At 42.3% G+C, this 27,185-nt stretch overlaps 1 protein-coding gene across 2 annotated transcripts; it reads right to left on the bottom strand.

Annotated features, from left to right (window-relative positions):
• Positions 1-662: 662 nt before the first annotated feature.
• Positions 663-27,095, bottom strand: DCAF10 (DDB1 and CUL4 associated factor 10). 2 transcript variants are annotated; one of them, XM_035567582.2, is made up of 7 exons: positions 26,869-27,095; positions 17,092-17,205; positions 11,791-11,988; positions 11,220-11,422; positions 10,397-10,507; positions 9,182-9,327; positions 663-6,862 (listed from the first exon to the last, which is right to left on the bottom strand). In XM_035567582.2, the coding sequence occupies exons 1-7, from the start codon at positions 27,090-27,092 to the stop codon at positions 6,494-6,496; spliced, it is 1,365 nt and encodes a 454-aa protein (XP_035423475.1). In that variant the 5' UTR covers positions 27,093-27,095; the 3' UTR covers positions 663-6,493. The 2 variants fall into 2 exon arrangements, with proteins under 2 accessions (XP_035423475.1, XP_035423476.1); XM_035567583.2 differs by having other exon boundaries at positions 663-6,838; positions 26,869-27,060.
• Positions 27,096-27,185: the final 90 nt, after the last annotated feature.

Raw genomic sequence — 27,185 nt, forward strand, 5'->3', positions numbered from 1 at the left:
GTTGTAAATCAAGATCATATTGAGCAAAGGCACTGTGCCTCTTGCATGTGTTACAGCAAAGTGGCAGTCTGTGCCACAAGTGATGCCGAGGCAGAAATAGCATTTTTTTTTTTCTTGCAGGTGCTGTTTTCATTGTGCTTAATGGTAAGTGGCTTTGCAGGAATGCCAGCTTTCACAAGTGGAAGCATGACTGCCAAGTCATGACACTTCACAAGAGCAGCCCGTGGGCCTGCTCAGGCACACCTGTCCCTGACCAAGGTGGGGGAACCAGGTTTCAATTTTATCCTCTCCAATGGGGGCACGCAGTGGCCTTTCACCACTGCACAACGCCATCAGCAACATTTTACAAGAGCAGCAATGCTCTTGGGGTGCTGCCTTCAAGGGTATGAAGAGAAGGTGCTCTACCCAAGGGGTAATGGCTCAGGCAACGGATTGCTCAGCAACACTTAGGTTTGTTATTATCATTCTAGCTTCAATGTATGTCCTGCTTTCTAGGCTTCAGGAGTGAGCTGTTTCTTCCCACAAATGTGCTCAAGCGAAGAAACTAGTAGAGGGAGATGGGTGTATGCAGATTTCACTCTAAAGCACTTTTTTCTCTCTTGGTTCAAGTTAATATGCAAGAAGCAATGAGTGTTACAGAATAAAGCTCAGTGTAGGATAAATACATTAAAATAGATTTTAATTCACTGAATTATTAAATGTTTAATTTATTATGCAAGCAAGAGAAACTGTTCACAAATAGTAAGTTACTGTACAACTCTAAGTACAATATATTCAGAGCAGTTCTGATACTTTTTGTATTGTATTAAAAGGCTACACTTCATACTATGAAATCTCAGGTATTTCAAAATATTTACATGCACAATTTGTTCTAGTATTAAAAACCTTACACTTAAATGAAGATACTTAGTGCGTAAGAAAATGCACCATCGACTAAGATCAGGAAATTATAAGTTTCTTTTTCCTGCAGGACAAAAATATTATGGTTGTCAACCTTCTTTTACTCCTACTTCTTAGAATCTTGTAAACTCAATTTTTTTTATTTTATTTAAAAAAAAAAAGCTTCCATAGGGCAAGTTTATTTCTTCTTGCTAAGGGTTTGTATTTCATAGAACAACAGACCCATTACTTATGGTATCAGGACCTATTATATATTATACATCAGTGTTACCCAAATTAAAAACAACAAAACCCACAAAAAAAAAAAAAGATCTTTACATTCTTATTCTGGTAGCAGGCAAGCTGTCTTTACTGAGTGTCAAAGAGTGCAAACAAATGCGTATGTGGGTATCAAGTGTGCTTTTCCCCCTATCCCCAATAATTCTGTGGAAGGTTACATTTTTCCCTGAACTAACCATGTTTGAATGATGCCCAGTGGCTGTATATACACTGAAATACACACATGTACTTCATCAAAAAATTGCACATACATGAATGTCAATTTATAGTCCCATTAATAGTTTCTCTCCCTCTCCCCACAAATGCATAATGGTGCTACAGTGATGTAAAGACTGACCTCCAATGAAATACTTGGAAAATGCAATTACTCCCACAACATACAGTCACTGGACTATTACAAAAGGAGTGCTAGCTTCAAACAACTGTTTGGTTCCTGTGAACACTGCTGAAAGTTGACATTCCCATGGAGATCTTAGTTATGCAGTTTATCTGCTTCTGCTGACCAGCTATGTTGTGAAAGAAGGAATTACTTTACTATGGAAATCAATGAATATGAAACCATGCCTCTAAAAAATATATTGCATGCTTTACAATCGAAGAGCTCCATCTTCATTAGAAAAAGTATGAAATCCATCAAGTGATTTAACACTTGAACGGTCAACAAGTTTACAGACACTGGTTTAAGCCACTACTGTTAGTGCAGTCTTTTAATATACCATTTAAGTTTTATACAGCTTTGTCCCTAAGACATGTAAGGATGCAAGGTTAAGAATTTGTCGTTTGAAACATAACATAAACTTTTTTTTTGGGCTACCTAGAAAGATCCAAAGCTCATTGAATTACTTCAGTAATTCAATAAGGCAATATAAAGATTTAGAAAGACAAAAAAACTGTAAATCATTCCTTCCACCAAACTGTAACTGCAAGGCATTTCAGTTATAAGTAATGGAATAGTGTTTCAGTAAGTGTTTTATGAAATTTACAGATAAAATCTATTAGCTTTAACTGAAAAGTTCCAAGTCCTGTTGAAAAGGAGTAGTCAAATAACCAAAATCTAATTTTATCTACTTCTTCTAGTTCAAACTTACCACAAATGTAATCAGAAGAGTTAGGTAAGATTTCTACCACATATATGGACAGAATGCTTATGAATTGTGTTCCAGAAGCATTCAAAAAGTACGAGTGTTTAAAACTAAGAGTGATGCTGTTTTGGAAAATAAGGCATATCCCCATTTATGGTTTCATCAGTGTAATTTTGAGTTCAAGACAATAGTTTCAGCTACAACAGACTTGCTCTGAAGTTATATATATCTAAAAATTTTCCAAAGCATGACTTGCTATCTGAGAAGTCTGTGGGCATATATCTGCATGTGAAGTTAATTGAGTGTATTCTTCCTCCTCCAGCTGGGATGATATTCTACTTAGACACTAATGCCAAATGATTCAGTTGGAAAACCATGAGAATTGAAAATTTAGGACACTTACTAAATAATAGGAATTTTGTGAGTTTCATATACTTGATGACTTGAAGGTACTCCTTTAGCACCCAGTTGCTAGAACTACTGAAAACCCAGTGCAGGAGTAATTGATTAGTCCTCAAATTATCAAATACCTATTACTGAAGGCTTTTTATTACTAAATACATTCACCAAAAATTTAGAATCAGAGAATCCCAGAATGGTTTGGGTTGGAAGGGACCTTACAGAGCACCCACTCCCACCCCCACCCTGCCATGGGCAGGGACACCTCCCACCAGCCCAGGCTGCCCCCAGCCCCATCCAGCCTGGCCTTGGGCACTGCCAGGGATGGGGCAGCCACAGCTCCTCAGGGCAGCCTGTGCTGGTGCCTCATCACCCTCAGAGTAGAGAAGTGCATCCTTATATCTTAATCTAAATCCATCTTCTTTGAGTTTAAAGCCATTATTCCTTGTCCTATTGCTATATTCCCTGAAAAAGAGTCCCTCCCCAGCCTTGCTGTAGGTCCCGTTAGGTATTGGAAAGTTGTTACAAGGTCTCTCCGGAGCTTTCTCTTCTGCAGGCTGAACAAGTGTCCAGAGGAGGGCGACGAAGACGGTGAAGGGCCTAGAGGGGAAGACACATGAGGAGCGGCTGAGGGCACTGGGCCTGTTCAGCCTGGAGAAGAGGAAGTTGAGGGGGGACCTCATCGCAGTCTAGAACTTCCTTGCGAAGGGGCGTGGAGAGGCAGGTGACCTATTCTCTGTAATCACCACTGATAGGACCTGCGGGAATGGTGTTAAGCTGAGGCAGGGGAAGTTTAGGCTGGGCATCAGGAAGAGGTTCTTCACCGAGAGGGTGGTCACACACTGGAACAGGCTCCCCAGTGAAGTAGTCACTGCACCAAGCCTGTCTGAATTTAAGAAGCGATTGGACTGTGCACTTAGTCACATGGTCTAAACTTTGGGCAGACCTGTGCGGTGCCAGGAGTTGGACTTGATGATCCTTGTGGGTCCCTTCCAACTCGGGATACTCTATGATTCTATGATTCTATAACAATCCCAACTCCCTCAGCCTGTCTTCATAGAAGAGGTGCTCCAGCCCTTGACTATCCTCATAGCCTTCCTCTGGACCTGTTCTAACAGGCCCATAATGCACAGGAGCCTTAAGTGCCTTAAGTTTCAATGACTTCACCACTACCACCCTGAGTATGCTACCTTCAGAAATTCAAAACCTGAAGAGAATCATCAGGTGTATACATTTCCAACTGTCTTCGCAGGTATCTCCTTTCCACCCAAGCTGAATTTTTGCAAAAAGGCTTTTTAAGAGACAATCTTTGAAAGCATGCTCAGTAGAAAGTGAATCTGAATAACAAAATGACAGCCCTTTTAGGGTAAAGCTTGCTACTGAAATCATTGTACGATTTGTCAGCAAAATCTTAGTTAAATATTCACAAAAGATCTTAGAACACTTATGTGATAAACTCATATGCACATAAGAGACTGAAATGACTGCACAGGATTAGCTATATTACAGTGAAATGACCAGCCTGATGGTTGAGAGAAGAGCAGAGGGCATTGCCTACCTGGACTTCAGTAAGCCCTTTGGCACTGCCCTCCGTAAGATCTTCATAGCGAAGCTGCTGATGTATGGGTGGGATGGGCAACGAGGTGGATACAAAAACAACTGAATAGTCAGGCCCAGAAGGCAGCACAAAGTCTTGTTGGAGGCCAGTGACTAGTGCTGTATGCCAAGGGTCAATACTGGGTCCAGTCCTGTTTTAGTGTCGTCATTAATGATCTAGATGATGGGGCAGAGTGTACCCTCAGCAAGTTTGCAGATGACAAAACCGGGAGGAGTGGCTGATAGGCCAGAGGGTTGTGCTGCCATTCAGAGGGACCTTTACAGGCTGGAGAAATGTGCTGTTGGGTTAGGAGCCTCCCAGAGTTCAACAAGGGGAAGTGCCAAGTCCTGCCCCGGAGAGAAACAACCCCAGGCACCAGGACATGCTGGGGGCCACCCAGCTGGAAAGCAGCCTGCCAAAAAAAATGATTAGGGGGCCCGGTGAACGTCAGGTTGAACATGAGCCAGCAGTGAGCCTTTGCTGTAAAGAAGGCCACTTGTACTCTTGCCTACCTTAGGCAATGTATTGCCAAGCAGCTCAAGGAAGGTGATCCTTTTCCCCTCTCTCCAGCACTCGTAAGGCCATACCTAGAGCACTGTGTTCTGTGCTCCCCAGGGCAAGAGATGCATGAAGCTGCTGGAGAGAGTCCAGCAATGGGCCACAAAAATGATTCAAGGACTGAAGCATCTGTCCTACAAGGAACTAAGAGAGCTGGGACCATCTACAGAAAGCAAGGCTCAGGAAGGATCTCATCAGTATCTAAAGGGACAGTGTAAAGAGAACGGAGCCAGGCTGTTTTGGGTAGTGCCCAGTGCTGGGAAAAGAAGCAATGGGCACACATGGCAACATAAGAGTGTCCCTCAAAACATCTGAAACACTTTAGTGTGTGGTTGACTGAGTACTGGAACAGGTTGCCCAGAGAGGTTTTAGAGTCTTCCTCCTTTGGAGACATTCAAAAGCCATCTGGGATATGGCCCTGGGCAACCTGCTGTAGAATGGCCCTGCTCAAGCAGGAAGGCTGGATCAGATGACCTCCAAAGGTCCCTGCCAACCTCTACCAGTCTGGGATTTTGTGATGAACTTGAGGGATAAAACTTGGCATTCATAACTCCATATGTGATTTAATAGTGAACATTAACATTTTTCAGATTTTATGATTAGCCCAGTTAAATCCAAATAGATCTTACTTTAGACTGGAATGCTTCTAATCCATTCCCATACTGACAATACATATGAAGAAATACTTATCTAGTTACACTACAGAAACTTCCTAGTTGAATTCCTCTCTTAACATTAATTTGTAGAACAGTTAGAGGAACTACAACCTTAACATGAGCAGAAATTCTGCAGTGTTCATTTCCAAACACAAGATGAAGGTTTCTGTAACTGATGTGGAAAGCTTCCCACAAAAGAAACCCTACTGACTGAGGAGTAAGAGACATCCACTAACCATACACATTGTAAGAAACATTCCCTTTGATTCATTTGCAGTGGATACAGCACAAGATGTTTAGCTCTGTTAAGCTCTTGTTTCACTGCCCCAGGCTTTTCCAACTAAATTCTGAGGAAAAAAATGCAGATACATCTCCACACAGAACCTCTTCCTTCTAACAATAATCACAAGATATGCAATTAAGGAAAAACAGCCTAGAAAGATTTTTAAGGACAACAAAATATTACAGAAAGTTTACTTTTTTTTTTTTCCTAGCCAATCACAAATAACCAAATTAGTAAATAAATGAAAACATTTTTGTCTTTTTGTGCCAGCTAAACTAGCATGCACAAAGCCTGTTCATTATCAATCATGGTATAATGGTTTTGGCAACAGAAAAAGTCCTTTGGAACGAAGAGGTGTCATAACAGGGAAGCCTGAGTGAGTTTTAGCTGAACTCCTACCCGCACAAAATCTACATTTTTTTCAGATAGCCCACTTCAAGTCATGTTGCTGAAAATTAATCACAAGTATTATTGTATAAACCAACCAGAACTCAATGGCACAGGATCAGCAGGAGCAGAGTTCTGCCTAGAAGGCTAAAAACACAATGCATGGAGCCTGACTTGCAGATACGGTATGAGAATGTATACAGTGCTGGACTGAGAACTCATGTCATTATTACGTTCTGAGACCATAGTAACTATGATCTTCTCTGGATTTATGGGATTTCGAACACACTTCAACTAAACTGAAGTAATTAAAACCACAAACATCTGAAGGTCCTGTTGATGCACAATGCGCCTAGAACTTTGGCTGATACAAAGAAACACGTCCGCTAAGGCACCCCGAGGCAATCTGACAGTGAGTTGGAGAGAACTTTGTTGTCAGTACCACATCATTGTGAGAATAGAGGGAACGGATTTCTTTTAAGGGACCAGCTTCTTTGGGCAAACAGTCAACAAGTTCGCTGCAGTATGCATCAAACCCCAACAAGCGGATCCCAAAGCCATGCGGGGATGAAATCATCCGGCCATCAGGACTGAAACAAAGCTCTTTGATGTAACCCCGGCCCACATTGGCTTCTTCAATGCAATGAGTCAATCGCAGGGAGCAACGAGGTGAGACAGGGCGCACAGGGGCTCCTTCCTGGAATTCATAGACACAAGTCCACTAAAGGGAGAGTCAGAGAAAGGAACATTGAGAGTAAAGCTCTGCAAATATGCATTCACTCCTGCTGCACGTAAAGTAAGTAACAAAGGAATGACCAACACATTGCTTATCTACTCCTTGATAAGCATTTACTATGAGACACTGAAAACTGGCAGGTTCCTTGGCATCTTGTCTTTGAGTGGCCTATGTAAACCAGACATTTAGATTCAGAACTTTTTTTTTTTTTTTTTAATTAAATAGTTGCTAGATACAGCCTTTGAAATCTAGTTTTTAAAAGAGCAAAGCATAATCCTTTGGACAAGAGTTTGCTCTAATGTAGTGAGGATTTAAGTGAAATCTACAATAAAGCAGAACTCAGCCTTGTCCAATTTACAACTGCCCTTTGACATTTTGTGCCCTTAACTTCAAAAGGAAGGTCTTGAAACAAGACAAGTAGATGAAGGAATGTTATGAACAGCTCTATAACCAGCTTGTTACCTGTGAGATGGACAGGGACTTTAATGAGTAATCTAATAATCTAATCTCAAACCAAATGCAAGATCACTCCATGACAAACTAAATTTATGTCATCGTGGAAGACTCAGATTTAATCACAAGACAGAAGAAATGATTTTTGTTCTGTTCAATGTATTCTGTTAAAGTAAACACAAAGGGAACAATACTAATGAGTATTAATAGAAAACAGTAAAGCAGATACTTGGACTCTGGAAAGTTATAACTAGGTCAGTCATCAGTATCAACTAACCCAATATGATATTTGCCTTTTCAAAAAATTCCACAGTTTACAGAATCAGCACTGAAATTTCTAACCAATCTGCTATGCTTCCACTGAGTCATCTACATATTTGTATGCTGCCATTACAAAGAGTGGCTTTATTCCAAAAGTAAATAAAGAAATAAATAGATCAATTTACATCAGTTACCAGATTAAATAAACTATTTGTTAAACACTTAAATATTCAACGAAATCAGGTATTCAAACAATTATTTGGAATGGGTTGCCCAGGGAGGTGGTGGAGTCACCATCCCTGGGGGTGTTTAAGGAAAGGTTGGGACTTGGTGCTTAGGGACATGGTTTAGTGGGTGACATTGGTGGTAGGGGGATGGTTGGGCCAGATGATCTTGAAGGTCTTTTCCAGCCTTTATAATTCTGTGATTTGCAATTTTGAAATAAATATAAAACCTCTGTCTTAGTTAATAGGGAAGTCTGCACAACTGTTAAAGCAGTAATATTGAAATAAGCTTAGGAGGAAAACATGGTTACAAGTTGACTGACTGGTGGAATCTAGGTGTTCTGAGACTTTGGCTGGAATTTGAGTTATAACTGAATTTGAGTTAACCCTGCAAGTTACTACATCAAAAGCAGGTACTCCCAAACAAAACTTGCAGGTTCTTGCTTTCTGTATACAATCCATGAAGAATGGGTTTTTCATTATTTCTGACTGCATAACAGACTGCTTGTTTTTCTTTTATGTCCCAGTGCAACATATGCCATTAAGTGACAATTCACAAATACAATCTAGGGAACATAATACAAAACTGATCTCAAAGTCCACTGTAACTTATTTAAAGCAGTATTTAGGGGAGTGAAATCTGCAAATTGCATTTGAGCTGTAGCTGGTCTTGTAACTCAGTATTTCAAATACAGGCTTGAAATGGATTCTGCCACGAAGATCACTGATATCCCCTTTATTTTTAAATCGCAGAATTTTTCAGATGAGATCACTTTGAAGTTGCATAAGCATCACTGCAGTTAATAAGGTTCAAACCCATGATGTCGCAGTTTTAAGCAGATGCAGAACTATGCCCCGAATTTTTTTCATAGTGGTGCAGGAGCAGGCTCTGGAAAGCATCCATCGGCGTAGCAGAAGCACTTCATTCTTGCAACACTGACAGATAAGCACTTGAGGAATTCAGAGGAGGTTCTCTGCTTAACTTAAAATATGCTCACCACTGCACAACTGTGTAATCCTCTGTCTTTTACAAGTTCCTTCTTCCTATATTTGGGTGAGTACATATTTTTAAGTCATGTATTTGGCAGCCCAGGAACTGTTTGAAAAGTTTTAACCGAGCTGTACCTATAAAATGTATTCCATGGAAAAGTCAGGCAACAGGAATACTGAATAAAGGATACAAAGCTTTGTAAAAGAACTCTTTAAGAAAGAGAAGTACTCCATAACCCTGGGCTAAAATTAATTATTTCTGCTTACAAATGCACTAATTTATTCAAATGCAAACTTACCCCAAATAACAGATTTTCAATATAGTTGTATGATTGATACATCTTACTCAAAAGTTCCTAAGAAACATTTGTTTTACCTCTTGGTCATCTGTATTACTTGAGCACCGAAGAAGAGTAGCCCACCCTTTTGGATGTAGCTGTAATGATGTAATGCAGTTGCCTCGGTCTCTCTCTCCAGGAACCTCTGGTGTTAAGACCTCCAGACTATTTCTAGGTGATCCACCTAAAAGGGGAAGTAAACCGTAAGTCTAAATGAATTCTGTGCATTAACTTTCACTTCTCTCTTCAGTCTACTGCTGAAACTATGTCAAGTGTATTGACACCCTCATCTGTCTGTTAGAAAAGACTGTGCCTTATGAAAGGCTAGATCAAAGAGAGGTTATACTAACAACTGAAGTTAGTATCAATGAACTCAGTCCTGATTCCAAATAATCTTCATATTTTGAAATTCACCTTCCAAAACCTGTGTTAAATCATCCCATGTTGTGGTCTAAATTCAGGGTTAATGTTCCACACAAACACATAATTAGAACAAAATCTAGAATACCTTTTTTTTAGTAAGAACTGCTATTTTAAAAATCTTACAATGTCCTTCTCAAATTCTTATAAGTCTGCTCAGCTGTGTGCAGGTATACGCCCTTCTCCTCCTCACTCTGAAAGAGGTTTTCACTGGTAAATCATGCCCTGGGGTCCAGATAAGCTTCATTATGTCATAACTATGTTTGAACATCTCACAACCGTAAGTAATAATAACTTTATCCTTAGTTTAAATCAGCAAGCAAATTAAAAAGTATTTATCAATTTGCCAAGTTCATGCTGACTATTTGAAAGTGTATCCTAGATTCAGAGGAAGCCTGCTAATCATGGGATCATCAGTCTTCCTAGTTCTGTGTTTAGGATTTGCATGGAGAAACAGCAGGTACATGTTCCAATCATTAAGGAAAACAAAAAGCAAAACACAGCTATGTACTGCTCTGTTCATTTATTCCCTAAAGGTCATTCAAATGAGGTTTGCTGGAGGGAAAAAAAACAAACAGGGAAAAGACAGCATGTCTGCATAACAAAAATAATGTACTAATATGAAATAAAATCTCATTGCTGTTTTCAGGCTTCTTGGAGAAAAAAAAAAAACGATTAGAACTCCAGATTTTGATATGCAATGATATTTTATTGGTTTAACAGAAGTCATAGCAACGCTTTTAAAGTCCACAGAGAAAACACAGTATTTCCCTATTATTCTGTGGTCTCTTTTGGCTACAATTAATTGAAGTTCCTGATACTTATTTTCCTACCTTCTCGCTGGGAGGACCGTGACATCTGTTTCTCAGACAGTAGACCTGAATCATTCTGGTGACATGGTGAACCAACAGTTCTAGGAGCAGACGAACTTGAAGATGTTATCTCTGCAAACAGCAACACCATATGAACATAACTAAACGCAGCCCATTTACTGTCTATGTCCTTCACTTAACTCTCCCTAGCAATGTTAAGTAAAGCATAAGGGGAAAGCATCTTGATAAGAAAACACCTTCCAAAGATCCGTCTACAGCCTAAAAGTACCATTTTGATGTGCCTCAAACAAATAAAATGCCAGCACAACAAACTGTTATGAATAAGGAGCAAGTTGTACTCCTTCGTTTTCATGTGCTTTCACTACTTTTCCTCTGGCCACTCCGAAACAGGAGTTTGTCACTGTTTGGCTGTTAGTGCCACAATGTGGGAAGAAGCAATAAAATTTTAGAGAACATGATTCTACCAGGTCTGTTTTTGAGAGCAACTGCACCAGCACTTAATTGCTGGAGTGTGCACAGTCAGCCTACTCAACATGAGTAACTTTTATTACAGGACCAAGGATGCTAGATAAATAACACTAGAATAACAGCCTGAGGTGACAACATTCCACAGACTATGTCCTGTGATGCTCAAGTCTTGATAACAAAAATCACTTTGCCTGAGTCAGAATGTTATGCAACAGTACAGATGTGAGACCCCTGAAGAGCCGAAGAGCTCCTCTGCAAAATCCTTGTGACTCCACCTCTGCCTTCTTTTGCTAAGAGCATCACATAGAACACCTCTATCACAGAAACTGTTACAGATTTTTGCACAAGCATTTACCCGAACTTGATGTAGTCCTCCTAGCTCTTAAAATTGGGTAGCTGCCAACCTCTAAAGATTTATTTAGATCAAGATCATGCAAAATCAGAAGATATCCAGAGGATGTTGAGATCAGCATTTTGGAACAGTCTGGTGTCAATCTCATTCTCATAAGAAAACGGGTGTGAAAAAACTTCTTGTGAGGACATCCATCTTCTGTGCACCTGGACAGTGGAGGAAACAAACAAACAAACAAACAAAAAAAACAACCAGGAAATTGCTGCAGCGAACTCTGACTGGAGTCCCTGATAATGTCCGGAGGAGTCCAGGACATGCTAAGCATCCTTGTCCGTCCTAAACCTCTTTCTGCATGTTGTCTTTATCCTACTTATTTCATTACAATTTGGTCTATCAGTATTCACATTTTCAAAACATCCTGATGGTGAAGAACTTTTCATAAAGGACAAGCTACATTTCGTAGTATTAGCAAACAGCTCTCTTCTCTTTTTAGCAACTGGACTATGACAATATAAACCTGATGTGAAGTCTAGGCAAGAATTAGAAATCTAACAGCACAAACACAGACACATACCTGTTTGTATCCCAGATGATCACATTTCCATCGAACCCTGATGTTACTAGTAGTCTGGTATTGGTATCATACTCGATGTTCTTAACCCAACTGGTGTGACCGTGCAAAGTGCACACTTTTGTGTTCAGCTTTCTCAGATCCCAAAGGGCTATTGTAGTGTCATCAGAACAAGTTGCAAACAGTCGATTATCTAGAAATCTGAAAATTCAAGAAAAATACTGTGGCTGCTTACTAAATAAAATAAACTGGGATTTAAGCTAACACAGGAAAAGCAGAGCGGCTGCACAGAAAAAAAATTGTATATAGCAAAATATTTGTCAATAAGATTTGCAGTTCTGTTAAAAAACAGTACTGTGCTATTGTTTCATACCTCAACACCTCTAGTAACAAAACAATAAACCTTCACAAGCACAGTAGGCTACTTTTCTTCCTCTTTTTGTAAGTTAATCATATAAAGATTGCACAATCACCAGTGGGATGAATGCACACACAGAACTCCTGTGTTAATTAAAGCAGTTACACATCTGTACAATATTCACCTTTAACGAAGTTTAGCAAGTTTTTGGAAAGCCCAAATGCCACAGGAGTAGCCAGCACTAGTCCACTGGCAAGATGTTCAAATTGACTGCTTGTCCCTGCAACAGAAACCAACTAGCCTAGACTATCTGTAATTTATGCCTTTCATTTTCCCCATTATTTGCCAGGTCCCTTTGCCACTAAGATCAGCCAGCGCCAGAAGACACACAAATTCTATGTGCTTTTCAGACTACATGAAGTCCTATCAGCTTGTAACAAATTAAACCCATCCTCCTCCTGGCTCTTCAGTTCTACCCACATATCCACCCTTATTCTTTCCCTACTACTCTTTAAATCTTGTTTTTTTTCCCCACCACAGATGTAAGTTCTCTCTACTCATATATATATATATATATATATTTAATAAATACCACTCTTTGTTATTCCTACTGGAAATCCCCTACTGGTTTTAAACATTGCTGCTCTGTACAGCGCAAATCCCACTGACTTTGCCAAAGCACTTTGTACCCACACTTCCTTTAGTTAAACTCCTGAACTCCTCACTTTGGAAGGCTTGTCTTTGCTAGGCAAGACATATTGTTACTTCGCATCTAATTCAATCATTCACAACTGAAATACCACTCTACATCTTGAACACACTATGATAAACAGAACACTTGTTGTAAAGATTGTGATAGAAGTTGATTAACAGGAACCTGCTTTCAAAAATGCCCTGCCTAATCACCTTACAGGCACCTGCACAAAGAACTGGTGACATCACCATTGCTGAAAATACTTAATGCTAAGCTTATCAGGGTGCTGGTAAACAAATCTGTAGCCCTCTTTGTATCAGAATGTTGGATCAGACAATCTCCAGAGGCCCTTTCCAGCTTAGGCTTTTGATTCTGAATCAAAATTTTTGATTCTGTGGTATGACTACAACTTTGTATAGGCAGCTGAGAAACTCCTCTCCTGTACTGAAGACACTGAAAAACTGGCCCCATTGTTTCACGCAGGATATTTAACAGTGCTTCTCTTAGAGACCTAATCAAGCTGATTAACTGGCCGATGTACTGCTTGTTTTACTAACCAAATGGTTTAAACTGCATACAGTAGTGCTGTCTTGGAAATATTTATTACATTAAAATCTGAACACAGCCATTGTGTGCTTATTTCCCAAGAACTTTAACTATACTTCAATCCTTCTTTGTCCATCTTTTGCTGTAGTGCCCACTTGGCTTCACAAAACCCAAGGAAAACTGCTCACTGCAGCTGCAAAGCCAGGAGAAAGAGCCATGTAAACCTTCTGCATCCAAGCTTATGTAGCACCTGGAGCAGTCCCAACCAGCAAAGGGCTTTTGCTCCCACATTCTGCCTTTCCTTTCCCCACAATACAGTTTATTTGAATTTAGAGGTAGACATATGAAACTGGGTTTCTCAAATGTGAAAAACAATGGGTATACATATCAAAAAAAGTGTTTACAATGAGAATTCCAGATCATCTTTGGAAATATCTGCAGAAATGGCACAAGCTGCCCAAATTTATTCAGACTTCAATACAAATGGGCATTAGAAGAAACTGAATTGCAACATAATGTGAAATTCTGTTAAACTAGTGCAAGAACTGCATGTGTAATGCTACATATTTCACAAGATATTTGCAGAGTATTTGTGCATCAGAGAGTAGTGTAGAACTACTACAGAGAGTTGAATTGAATGAATTTGTATCACATGTATGGTGCTCGATATGCACCACCTATGTGGTAGATATGCACTTAACAGGTCTAGAGTTCCTGCTCACCTAACAGATGGCAGGCTTGTCACAATGTAGTGGAAAGAGAAGAAGAGAAAGTGAAAAAGAACATAGGTCATACTAGTTGTATTACTACACTTAACAGATTAAGGTCTTAATATGATCAGATGGTAATTCTTTATCCTGATAATCTTGCCTTCTGACAAAACTAAATATATGTAAACACTCCAAACTGAGGTAGCATAAGTCTGCTTGACCACCTCCAAGTCATTATATAAGGAATAATATATGATATAAAAATGCTCTGTCAGAAAGAAGATAGAAGGGCTGGAATCAGGGTAGAAGAGGAATCAGGGCTGGATGGCTAGGAATTAAAGAGAATAAACTGAGTCTAAAGGTTACTGAAGACAAAACAGAACTATTTTCAAAAACACCATGTGAAGACAATGCTTCATTTTAAAATGTATTTAGACAGACAAGTTATTCTTCTCATTGAGAAAATCACTGGAAAAAAATATTCAGCTTGAATTACCCAAAGCAAAGTTTATCTTACTCCAATTCTGCTGTAATTTTTCAGAAAAAAAATCCAGAACACCAAAAGTAGCTATGGAAAGCCAGAGTTCCAAGAAATCACATCAGCCTAACCTGCTGTAGTTACAAAGTCAAGATGCTAAGACAACGATGATCTACATGGAGACATGGTAAGTTACCCCTAGAAACTGCATTTTATCTTTTAGAGTTAGAACCTGACTACACCTGGTAAAAACAGCAACAAGTCCAATCACACATAACCAACTACGGTGAGACGAATCCAAATGTCTACACAATGAGTTTATGTCCTTTTAATTTCTAAGCCCTTCTTTAAGTTGTATGGTAAAGTAGCGAGATTTTAATTGCCCTTACACCCTAAGCTACAGTCAGTTATATGTCCATTAAAATATTTACCTACAGTGATATCACTACAGATGCCAAACGTGCAGCAGCTGCATTACATGAATGTCACTGAAATAGCCACTGCATTCAAAACACAAGTCATCAGGAAAAAATAAAAAATAAAAAACAGGCAAACAGCAAGGTGTCAGTGCCTAGCTATTCAGAATGAGGCAGACTGCGGCCAGACTGCCAGAGAACAATCCTGCAATACTGAGCATGCAAGTGATAAAGTGAAAAGTAAATGTCTAACGTACAGAAACATAGCTCTCCTGGTAAGTTCATCATAGCTTGATTTTTATCTTTATAATTATGAGCTCTAACTCATAACATGCCATAATATTCCTGAGGCTACACTGGGTTTATGCTGCAAGGTTTTGTTGTGGGGGAGCTGCAGGGGTGGCCTCTGTGAGCAGAGCCCAGCAGCTGCCCCATGTCAGATCAGAGCCAGCTCCAGATGACTCTAAAAGCGACCCACCTCTGGCCAGAGCTGGGCCATGAACAAACAACATTGGTTGGGTCTCTGGGAGAGTGTGTTTTTTGCCCCTTTCTTAGGGCAAGAAAAACACTGCATTGCAGCAGTTGGGAAAGAGGAGTGAGCAACCAAGAGAGAAAGAATCCTGCAGCCACCCAGGTCAGTGAAGAAGGAGTGGCAGAAACAAAATGTTCTGGACTGACCACAACCTCCTTTCCCTTTTCCCCCTGTGCTGCTTGCTGGGAGGAGGTAGAAGAAAGTGCATGGCAGGAAGGTGGTTTTACGATGCTTTTAGTTCTCACTGCTTGTCTGGTAGTAATTGGCATTAATCTTTCCTATGATTATTTTGCCCATGACGGTAATTGAAGAGCAATCTCCCCTTCCTTACCTCAACCCATGAGCTTGTCATCATATTTTCTCCCCCCTGTTGTGGAGGGGGAGTGAGAGAACAGCTGTGTGGTGCTTGGCTACTTGTTGGTGCTAAACCACAACAGCATCATATATATTCAATGCTAAGTAACAATCAAGGGAAAAAAATAGATCAGATTTGCAGGAAGAGATTGGAACACACTACATCTCCTCACTGTATAAATCCACCTTTTGCCTTGATCTGGAATGCTGCATGCAACCCTGCTTAGTCCACCAAACAGGTTCCAGAAGAAATGGAAAAAACATAGGGAGATACAAACAGCACGGAACAGCTTTCATTTAAGTAATGAAAACGTAAACTAGGATTCCTCCACTTGAGAAAGGCCTAGTTGAAGGTACATGTGATTCAGGCATATAAAACTGAGTGCGAGGGAGCAAGTAAATAGAAGTTAATGGTTTGTTGTCTCTCTTGTTTAAAGAAAAAAACTAAAATAAAAATAGAGAACATCATATTAAGCTCACAAGTTTTAAAAAACTTCTTAAATATACCTGGAAATACACTTTTGCTGTGGAACTCTGCCACATGAGGTGCAGTTACTGAAGCTCAAATGAGCTCAAAAACTGACCAAATCCAGGTGCAAAAGATGTCTGTCTGAGGTGATTATACACAAATCCGCAGCAAGTGGGAGGCTAATAAAAGAGGATCAGTAAATACTTCCCTCTTCTTACATACCTCTGAAAGCACAGGTTGCCTCAGTAATAATATTTGTAACATTAAAATGGTCTGCCCAGGGAAGTGGAGTCCCCGTCCCTCAAGGTTATTTAGGAGATGTGTAGATGTGGCACTAAGGGACATGGTTTAGTGATGGGACTCAGTAGGCCAGGTAGACGGTTGGGCTTGATGATCTTGCAGGCCTTTTCCAACCTAGATCATTTTATGATTATAACATAAAATAAAATACATTTAATTTAATTAATGCCAATTACAACAGACGCTAATGCCATGAATTGCAGCTCCTCCATCAAAAAAACCACTTGGCAGCATTAAATACCACCATCAATGCTTTCAGATTCCTCCTCTGCCCCTTCCCAGCCTCAAATGCAGGAGAAAAGGCAAATAGCACAAAGCAAACTGCAGCCTAATGGCTACACAAAATACACTTTCCCCAAAATAACGCAGAACACAAACTTACTACACTCTTACCAGAAAAGCATCCATGTTAAGAAAAAAAAAAATCTTTTCTTCATTCTGACCAACCTGATATTATTTACACAATCTTCATGAGCTTCAGAGAGAGTTTTGATGTGCTTTGAAGATATTGGGTCGAAAAGCAGCACTTCAGTCTGTTCACAAGCAACAGTCAACACAGACCTGAAGAGAAGCAGAGCAAAACAGAAACATTTGCATTTGGTAAAAGAACACAACATTTGTGCATACTCAACTAATCTTCAATCCCTTCATTCACAGAAACACAGATTTGTAATTATTTAGCTTGGCTTTCTCTTCACATTGCACAGAACTTACAACAGTGTTGTAAACAACTGCTATCAGACATCACATTACTAATCAAAAGAAAAGTGAGTTCTCTGACGAAAGGTGTTTTCTAAATGCGGTACTGTTACCATCAACAGAAGTCATAGTCAAGGACATCAAAAGCAAGGCACTGGCACCAGTCTAAGTTTGGTATTAGCACAGACTCGGCTGGGAGAGGATAGAGGCTGTTATCCATGTTGTCAAATTAATCTTAGAAAAACAGTCATTGAAGCAGGCTGCCGTTACTAAAGTAAGGACATAGAAAAGTCTGGAGCAAGATTTACTATCTTGCTGTATCAACTAAATCATTTTCCAGAAACAGGACAACTGTTTTGAACTACAATACGAAGGACTTACTTTACTCAATCTAAAACAAAAAAAAATCCTTTTCTTCCGCATGTAAGTCCATTTATCCACTCACAGCTTGTTACGGAGATGAAAATCAAAGACCTTTTCCAGATTACGCATTATTTATGAATGAGATCAGAAAAGTTTGCAGTAAGTTCAGAGGCCCCATGTAGGCATTGAAAACATCACCTGATTTCAATTTTGGCAGGTTTTCTAGTTTTCCATTAGCCTGTCCTAAGTTATCGATATTTATTTCCATTATATACGTTGAAAGTCTGATTTTAAATACACTAACACTACAGCGACAGTTAAGATTGGCCTGAAAATTAGTGAATTAGTGAAGGCAACCTCCACGAAAGCTGAGATGTTCCCCCAGCTCAGCAACAACTCTGACCAGTTACAGGAAGGGGGCAGCGTACCCCAGCAGTCCTTGGCCAGCAAAGCAAGAGCTTGAACAGCAGTACCCCATGGGGAGGCCAGATCTAACTGGCACTGCATGGACAGTCCACAGGTCAGATCATTGGAGTACTATTTTAAGGAGTCAGAAACCAACAGCATGGGCAAGCAACGGGAGCACAGCACTGCTCACCACAGTTGGCTCTGCTGAGGGAGGCTAAAAAGGAATCAGAAGTCACCAAAGCACAGAGGTGTTCTCGTCAGCACAGGTCAGAGCAGGTCTGCAACTAACTGTCAGACAATTTAGCAAATGTAAACAAGGCCTAGGCTGCTTCACCTGATATTAAGATAACTGAGGTTCAATGCCAGTTTATGCCCAACACCACTTGTGGCACACTAGGACAGGGAAGATGTCCCTATGTCACCACATATTTTTTGCTGAATTTGGTTTTGGACAAGAAAGATCTCTGGTTTAGCTACAGTGCAGCCTCTCAAGCACCAGATACAGGGGGCAGGAAGAATACAGAATTACACCTTGTGCCAGAGTCCTGCACAAATAATCTTAAATCACAGCACGGTTCTACACTACCGCAGGTGACACTTCTGACACTGCTATAGGAAACCTGTGTGTGGCTATTTTTCGTATTACATCACTGTGGCTAAGCCAGAACTTTCTCAGCTAACTGCTTTACCCTGCAGAAAGGTGATGGCAGAACCTCACATCTTGGGAAGCCTGTGTACAACCTACTGAGGATCTACAAAAGAAATTGCCTTCCATCAACATAGTCTCTCAGGACTAGGTTCGATAATCATGGGAGCTTAACTTTAACTTCTCTGAATAACAGAGGAGTGAATAAGGAGTCGAATTGTGGCACTACAGCACAATCATGGCAAAATTGTCATGAGTTCAGGTGTTCAAGGAAACTGGAATGCTGTTCCAATGAAAACTCACTGAAAACAGAAAAGGTGGCTAGCTATGTGAGAAACCAAGTAGTGTTTTTGCAGTAGAGAACTGATTTTCTGTATTCAAAGGTAGCTGTGTAGTCATAATAAGGAGAAATGCTAAGTAGATAAGTGGACAGTAGAAGGCCTCACTATTCCAAAATAAGGTAGAAGCTTGAGAAAAACAGGATGAGCAGCGTGAGAACAGTAAAACAAAGATCACAAGTTCTCAAAACATAAGAAAGGAGAAATTAAAGGGTTGAAAAAAAAGAAAAAATGTACATATATGGTATAGAGAAGCGTCGAGTAGCTTGTGAACCTATAGTACTCAGGCAATGAGGAAACAGGGGAGGTGATCAGGCATTGGGTAATAGGGAATAAAAGGTTTGTTTTGTGAATAAAATGATTGTTTGTGAATAAAATGATTTGTTTACTAAAATGTGCTCCTGATTGACACGACACCCGCCATTGCAATCACAAATAAAAGAGCTTCACAGAAGATCCTGTCTGAAGAAAATTATTTGAGATGTTTCTCACAATTTGGGGGCTCGTCTGGGATCTTGTCGCCTGCCAAAGCTTTCTTGCCACCACAGACAGGAAGGTGCACCCCGCTGATTTCAGCGGTCCCGTCGGGGGTGGTGGGTCGTCTCAGTATGGCAGGCAAAGGACTGAGACTGTTAATCTGAAGACAGGCTCCGCGAAGCTCTGCGGAGAAGGGAGGCCAGCAGTGACATACACAGACACAGCCCAGACATAGTCCAGCCCAGATCGGGAACAGGCACAGGCATTACTGCTGATAACCCGGACCGGGAAGCCGTGCACGGACCAAGGTAAGGGAAACTTTACCCTATCTTGCCTCGAGCTGGGTTCGGGGAGACTCTTGTGTGGAGTGTGAATGAGACGCACTTTTAGTGCGAAGTGAGTGTGGAGTCCTGATCCGCGAGGTTCTGTAGTCCCGCGAGGGGATGAACGAGGTCCCCTCGGCTGGAGAGGGATGAAGCGAAAGAGAGAAGAGCGAAAGAGAGTCTCGGGGGTTTGGGCCCCTAGGTGTAGGGTACCCCGAGCACAGTGAAGTGAGGTGCTCGGCAGTACACCCCACCTCTGTCCTAATCCTAGGTGAAGGCGTGTGGTACCCTGTGGGTGGTGAAGTCCACAGCAGCACGTCAGGAAGAGCTGGGGATTAAGGGTTCCAAGAGTCAGCAGGGTGGGGTTGGAGACCCCGGGACTGTACCTAAAGATAGCCCTTTGGAGAGAATGATAAGGATTTGGAAAACAACCCAAAAACTAGGGAAAAAGATTTTTAAAAATATAATTGAAAAATGGTTAAATATTGTGTAATTGTCTGGCCTAAAAAGCTAATAAAAGGAGCTTCAGTATTTTGGCCAAAATACGGGTCTGATGAAAATTCAGGCTTGAAATTTATATGTAAACAATAAGGTTCCTTTTTCAGAGGAGGAATCAAGTTATGCTCCCTATCATCCTAATAGTGCACCGGAGATGGCGGCAGCTGCTCCAGGAGGGGACGAGAGGGACTGCAATTGATGCTGTCCCTGGAGAAGTCGCGCCAGGGAGCGAGGAGCGGCAGGAGTGGAGCCGGGGGGGGGGGGGTCCCGGTGGGGCCTCGGGGCCGTGCAGGGCCAACCCGGGGCCGGTGCCACTCCCCCCTTACCAGCAGAGAGGTTAGGAGTTTTAGGAAGGAAATGAAGCCTTTAATTGAGGGCCTAGCAGAACAGTCAAATCCGTTTCTAAGGCCTAATTTGTATTCCTGAGAGGGAAATGTCAATCCTGAGTATATTATTCACTGGAGAAGAATGTTTAGGAGGGGAATGATTCTGCCAGGCAGCTATGCAAGAATGGGAAAGAACTAACACCCCCCCAGACCAAGAGTTAATTCCGATAGAGCAGAAATATCCGCTTATCCAACTGAACAGTAACAACCCACAACACAGAAATCATATGAGAGACTCGGGGTCAGAATTAGAAAGTACTCGGGGATGAACCCTGAGGACCCAGTAGCCCAAGGGCTGTTTAAAGTTCATTTTGTGATTAAAGCCTGGCCAGATATACAGAAAAAGCTCCAGAAGGTGGGAGGATCGAGTGAACAGTGCAGGTAGTGTGAAGGTGTACACCAAGAGGGGAGGTGAGAAGGAAAAGCAGAGAGCGAAACTAATGGTATTCACAGCGTACCGGGTAGTAAGGCAGAGGGGGAGATAGAGGGAATTTCGGGAGGAGTCGGGCCCAGGATGGAAAGGAGAGGAAGAGAGACACAGGAATGGCAGACAAGGAAAGCTTCCTGTGTTGCAGCCTAAATCCTAGCAGGGACAGGCTTTGAGAAGATGTTACAAGTGTGGCCAGGCTGGCCACTTCAAATAGGAGTATCCAGAGTGGAAGAAGGAGGAGAGATTGCTGTTATAAATTCAGAATAGGGGAGTCAGGGCTTCTCAGAAAGCTAGTTCCCTAATAAATGAAAAGGTGTACCTCAGGGGTTCCTCAAGTGTACCTCAATGGGGATCACTCTACAATTATCGTTACAGGCAAAACAGACAGCATAGGAAGATTAATAAAATCTACTACCTATTGCTGATGGGCTGGAGCGGTGAGAAACAAAGAAACAAGCTGGGGGCACCTTCCCCCATCCACTCTCTTCCACCTTTTCCTGCTCTGAGTGGTGGTGGGGGGGGGGGGACAGGAGTGGGGGCTGCAGTCAGTCCGTGGTGCTTTGTTTCCACTGCGCTTTCAGGGTCACTCTCCCCCCTGCTCTGTTGCGGGGTGCCGACCTTCCTGGGCTGGTCCTGTGTGGGTTTCTCCACGGGCAGTGAAAAATGGGCTCTTTGGGAGCTGCTCTGGTGTGGGGTCCCTCTCGTGGGGTGCCGACCTTCCTGGGCTACTCCTGAATGGGCTGCAGCATGGAGATCTGCTCCACTGTGGTACACCATGAGCAGCGGGGCGGGAGGGGGGGTCTGCCTTCCCCGCCAGGGGCCTCTCTGTGGGCTGCGGCGGGGCTTCGGCTCCAGCACCTGGAGCACCTCTGCACTGCACTCCCCCTCCTCTGCACTGAACTTGGTGTCTGCAGGGAGGTTTCTCACTCCTCGCTCTCCCAGCTGCTGTTGTGCAGCAGTTATTTTTACTTTTCTTGGGTGTGCTCTCAGAGAGATTTGAACTGCATTGCTCATGGCTTGGCTCTGGGCAGCGGTGGGCCCCTTTGGAGCTGGCTGAAACTGGCCCTTATCTAACATGGGGCAGCTGCTGGATTCTTCTCACAGGGGCTACCACTGCAGCACCCTCTGCTACCAGAACCTTGCCATGTGAACCCAGTACACTAGGGTCATTACTGGCCTGTAAAGTATCAGGGCTTAAATTAACTAATGAAACCCTAAATGTGATAGGGATAGAAGGGACTGGGATAACAGTGCTACTTTTTGGGGACACCAAGCTGAGACTAGGGATAGAATGATCACTGGGCAATTAGTATATGCACCCGAGGCAGGGACTAACTTGTTGGGAAAGGATTTGATAAGGAAATTGGGCATTCAAATAGTGAATTGTTAGGCTGGAATAACGGTATTATTAATGGGGTGCTCTCAGACCCTGAGAGCAAAGATATATTTGCCTTTGAGTGGAAAGACCCTGAAACGGGGCGGAAGCAGCAATACAGATGGACACTTTTACCTGAGGGGTTTACAGGGCCACCAATTTATTTGGGCAAGTTCTAGAACAAACTTTGGAGTAATTCCAACCTCCTGAGGAGGTGTTACTGTTACAATATGTGGATGATCTTTTATTGTCAGGACAGTTGAAAACAGCTGTGAAGGAAGCCACTAACAAGCTATTCGACTTTCTGGGAAAACAGGGCTTGGAAGTATTGGAAAATAAATTAAAATTTGTAGAAAGAGAAGTCAGATATTTAGTGCATCTAGTCTCTGAGGCGGAATGAAGAATAAATCCAGAGAGGATTCAGGGAATTGTTGAGCTACCCCTAACCAAAACTAAAAAGAACTAAAAAGTTTTAAGAGAGAGGGGTTTTTAAGGAATTAGGAGTCACAAAGTCCAAAGGAAAACAGATACTCCCTGATAGGAGAGAAATGCTGAATAAAGTACTAATGAGGCAAATAATTAACTGTTTTGCATCAAGAGGGTCATTGGAGAATTCAAGCAACGTGTGACGCTGTGCTATGAAAATATGTATGTGTAGGAATATATGTACTCTGGCTGAACAACGCAGGAGTTGTATAGCACGTCAAAAGGTAAATAGGAAAATTATCTGCAGTCAGCCGAAAGCGGGGGGCAAGAACCAGGAATTCAATGTTTCCAAAACGTACAGGTAGATTTTACAGAACTCCTTAGAGTAGGTAGATGTAAATACTTGTTAGTCTTGGTAGATCATTTGTCAGGGTGGGTGGAAACTTTCCCTTCAGTATCTGCTACTGTGAACATAGTAACTAAAGTAATTCTAGAACAAATAACTTCCAGGTATGGAATTGTTGAAAATATTGACTCTGATCAAGGAAATCACTTCATGTCAGAAATATTGCAAGGGCTAATGTGGGCTCTAGGAATTAAGTGGAAATTTCACACTCCTTGGCATCCTTCCTCTTCTGGAAGGATGGAGAGGATCAGACAGTAAGGAAGCAATTGACTAAGTTCTGGAAACTCGGCTTCCCCAAACGAAGTGCTTACCTTTGGCACTACTCTGAATTCAAACTGCACCAAGAAAAGATGTGGGAGTTTCACCATATGAAATATTATTTGGATTGCTGTACGTGGACAAAGGGAATGGATTACCTCTTTTTGAGACAAAAGATGCTTTTCTTAAGAACTATATACTCGGGCTGTCGTCCTCTTTGTCATCTCTCAGGACCTGTGGACTGTTAGCTCAAACCCCACCCTTGGAAGCCCCGATCCATCCATCCCGAGAAGGAGATTGGAATCTGATGCGAACACGGAGAGAACTGAAACTGCAACCTGAGTGGGATGGACTGTTCCAAGTGCTCCTGACTACTGAGACAGCAGTAAGAACGGCTGAGACAGGGTGGACTCATACCTGGGTAAAAGCATCAGTTAACCCTGATACCAGAGAGACCGCATTAACAAAGACTTTTAAGGTTAAAACTGTTAAAACTATCTATTGTAAACCTTTAACAACTTCTTAGAGGAATTCTTAATGAATTAATGAGTAAAAGGGATTGAATTACACTGAATCGGAGTGTTTCCAGTGTACACTCCCTGGAAGTGGGAGAAAGGAGGGTATTCAATCCCCACCAGAAGAATCCTTATTATTTTTTGATTGTTTTTCTTAATTATTTCTTAATTATAGGGGTGTATATATACATAGAAATGATGTACTTTAAGTTTATCTTAGTAATACCTATTCTTAATGGATTAGTGATTGGAAGGAGGTAAAAATCAGCACTTCCAATTAATCCAGAACATCTCTTGAGTTCTATCTCGAAATAATTGTTGGATTTGCACCCAGATGCCTAGAAAGACTAAAAAGGCCTTGTCCCTGATTGCCATTTCCAGCAGCAACCGTGTCTGGATTCTCTGGATTTCTAAAAATGACAGATCATACTCAGTCCCGGGAAGGAAGAGATTTTGAAGTTGAGCTCCCTACACATAGTCCTGGCTCCAATATACTGTGTTATCAAAGGTGCCTTTTAAACGACAGTGATAGAAACTCAGGGGGCAATATTACTGACCGTGGGTGTGGAAATATCCATGAAGTAGGGAATAATCCATACTGTACCGAATATGGTAGCCACGGGAATGCTAATATACATAATGCACACCAGATACAACATGAGAATCCTGTAACTGGATGGCCTGTCCTGAATAGCAAGGGGCGGTACTGGCTATATGGCCATAAAGCCAGGAAGGTGTTGCCCCTAGGATGGAAGGCAGCTTGCACCCTGGAGGCAGTAATTCCAAATGTGACTATTATGAAGACCCACAAAGCCAAAGCCCCCTTGAAACCACACACAGAAATAAGCAGACTTCAGATAATGCTCTAGTAAAATTCTCTAGCATTTTACACTTTTGCAAGGTGGTTTTTACCTTGGTTAGGGGTGAGTTAATTAGAAAACACTACTGTAAATATCTCAGCTATAATTGAAGAACTCGAAAATAAGTTAGATAAGTTTGCAAAAATAGTACTTGAGAATCAAATAGTATTAGATTTATTAATAACCTCATAAGGAGGAGCGTGCACTGTAATTAATACTAGTTTCTGTATATATGTAGATCAAATGGGATGAATTTGACTGATCTCAAAAATATTTGGAAAAAAAAACCAAAAACACAACAAGATCCTACACAGAGTAACTCAAGATGACAATTCCTGGGGATTTAGAAACATTTTGGAGAAACTAATTTTGTGATTACCTGAATAGAATTGGCTCAAACAACTATTTGTTGGTATTGTAATAATAATGGCATTGTATATGTCATCCTCCGTGACATCCGAAGAAGAATATTGCACCTTAATGTTGGAAAAACTCAAGAGTGCGGTATGTGAAGAGGTGCAAAAACAACAATAGGAGTAAGAAAAGAAGAGGGGGGAATTGTGAGAAACAAAGTAGTGTTTTTGCAGTAGAGAATTACTTTTCTGTATTCCAAGGTAGCTGTGTAGTCATGATAAGGAGAAATGCTCAGTAGGTAAGTGGACAGTAGAAGGCCTCACTCTTCCAAAATAAGGCAGAAGCTTGAGAAAAACAGGATGAGCAGCGTGAGAACAGTAAAACAAAGACCACAAGTTCTCAAAACATAAGAAAGAAGAAATTAAAGGGTTGAAAAAAAGAAAAAATGTACATATATGGTATAGAGAAGCGTCGAGTAGCTTGTGAACCTGTCGTACTCAGGCAATGAGGAAACAGGGGAGGTGATCAGGCATCGGGTAATAGGGAATAAAAGGTTATGATCTGTTTACTAAAATGCGCTCCTGATTGACAGGATGCCCGCCATTGCAATCACGAATAAAACAGCTTCGCAGAAGATCGTGTCTGAAGAAAATTACTGGAGATGTTTCTCACAGCTATCACAGGTGATGTGGATTTCAGGTGACTATCCACACTGAAGACACTGTTGAGATCAGTCTAGGAGGAGATCTCAATCCTTTTTCATGCCAAGAAAACTCAACATGAAAGCCTACTGCAAGGTATGATTATGCAAACTTTTCTGAACTGAAATGTTCAGGTACGAGCTAGCGTGCCAGGATTTCTCTACTTCTTATTCTACGTGGTTCCAGGTCTCACTTGTGTTGTCTGTACTGTTAGGAACATGTTGAGCAGGACACCTCTAAACACATTTGCCAGTGCAGAGCCACATAATTCATGTAGCTGTAAACATTAAAAAAAAAAAAAAAAGAAAAAAAGGTCTCGCTTCAAACCTATCTCAGGAAGAAAGTCAGCTCGCTGAGCACACCCGATGCCAATGTTTTTGCTTCTTAACCTAAGAAATAGCTCCCCCGAGCTGCGCCTCGGTTTGTCTTCCTTGTCCCGCAGGAAGCCCTCCGAGGGGAGCGGCGGCACGGAGAGGCAGCAGGAAGCACGCCCGTCCAAGGGCAGCCCTCCTGTGCTGCCGCTGCGTGCGGCCCGTGCAGCGGCAGCTCACCGCGGCTGCGGGGCCGCTCGCGCCGCACATCGCCGTCAGCGCGGGCCGGGGGGCAGCTCCCGGCCGCCCCGAGCGCACCGGGCCCCGGCCCCGGCCCCGGCCCCGCCGCGGCGCCCCCCGCCCCCCCACGGGCCGGGAGCACCCCGGGAGGCTCAGGAGCGCGCAGGCAGCGGGCCCGGCCCCCCCGTCGGGCCCGCGCGCGGCCCCTACCCGTCGGGCGAGTACTCGAGGTTGAAGACGGCGCCGTGCGTGCGCGTGCTGAGGTACACGGAGTCGGCGGGCTGGATGGAGCCGTACAGCCCGGTCATGGCGCGGAAGCTGTCCCGCGCCGGGTCCACGGCGGCGCTGCGGCCTAGACAGCGCCCGCGCAGCCACCCGAACAGCCCGGGCCCGGGCCCCGGCGCCGCCCGCGGGCAGCCCGCCGACGGCTCCATGCCGCCCAGCGGCGGGGGGGGGCCGGGGCCGGGGCCGGGGGGGGCCGCGGCGCTGCGGGGCCCCGCCCGGGGCGGCTCCGGCTCCGCGCTCAT

The sequence above is a fragment of the Cygnus atratus genome, chromosome Z (assembly GCF_013377495.2).
Source record: "Cygnus atratus isolate AKBS03 ecotype Queensland, Australia chromosome Z, CAtr_DNAZoo_HiC_assembly, whole genome shotgun sequence".
In the NCBI taxonomy this organism is placed as follows: domain Eukaryota; kingdom Metazoa; phylum Chordata; class Aves; order Anseriformes; family Anatidae; genus Cygnus; species Cygnus atratus.

Coding starts and splice junctions, on each gene's coding strand:
- DCAF10 (XM_035567582.2), bottom strand. CDS start 27,092: ATGGAGCCGTCGGCGGGCTGCCCGCGGGCGGCGCCGGGGCCCGGGCCC. Junction 11,989..17,091: donor GATTGTGTAAATAATATCAG/GTTGGTCAGAAT, acceptor TTGAATTTTCAG/ATTTCTAGATAATCGACTGT. Junction 11,423..11,790: donor ATCATCTGGGATACAAACAG/GTATGTGTCTGT, acceptor TCCACTGTCCAG/GTGCACAGAAGATGGATGTC.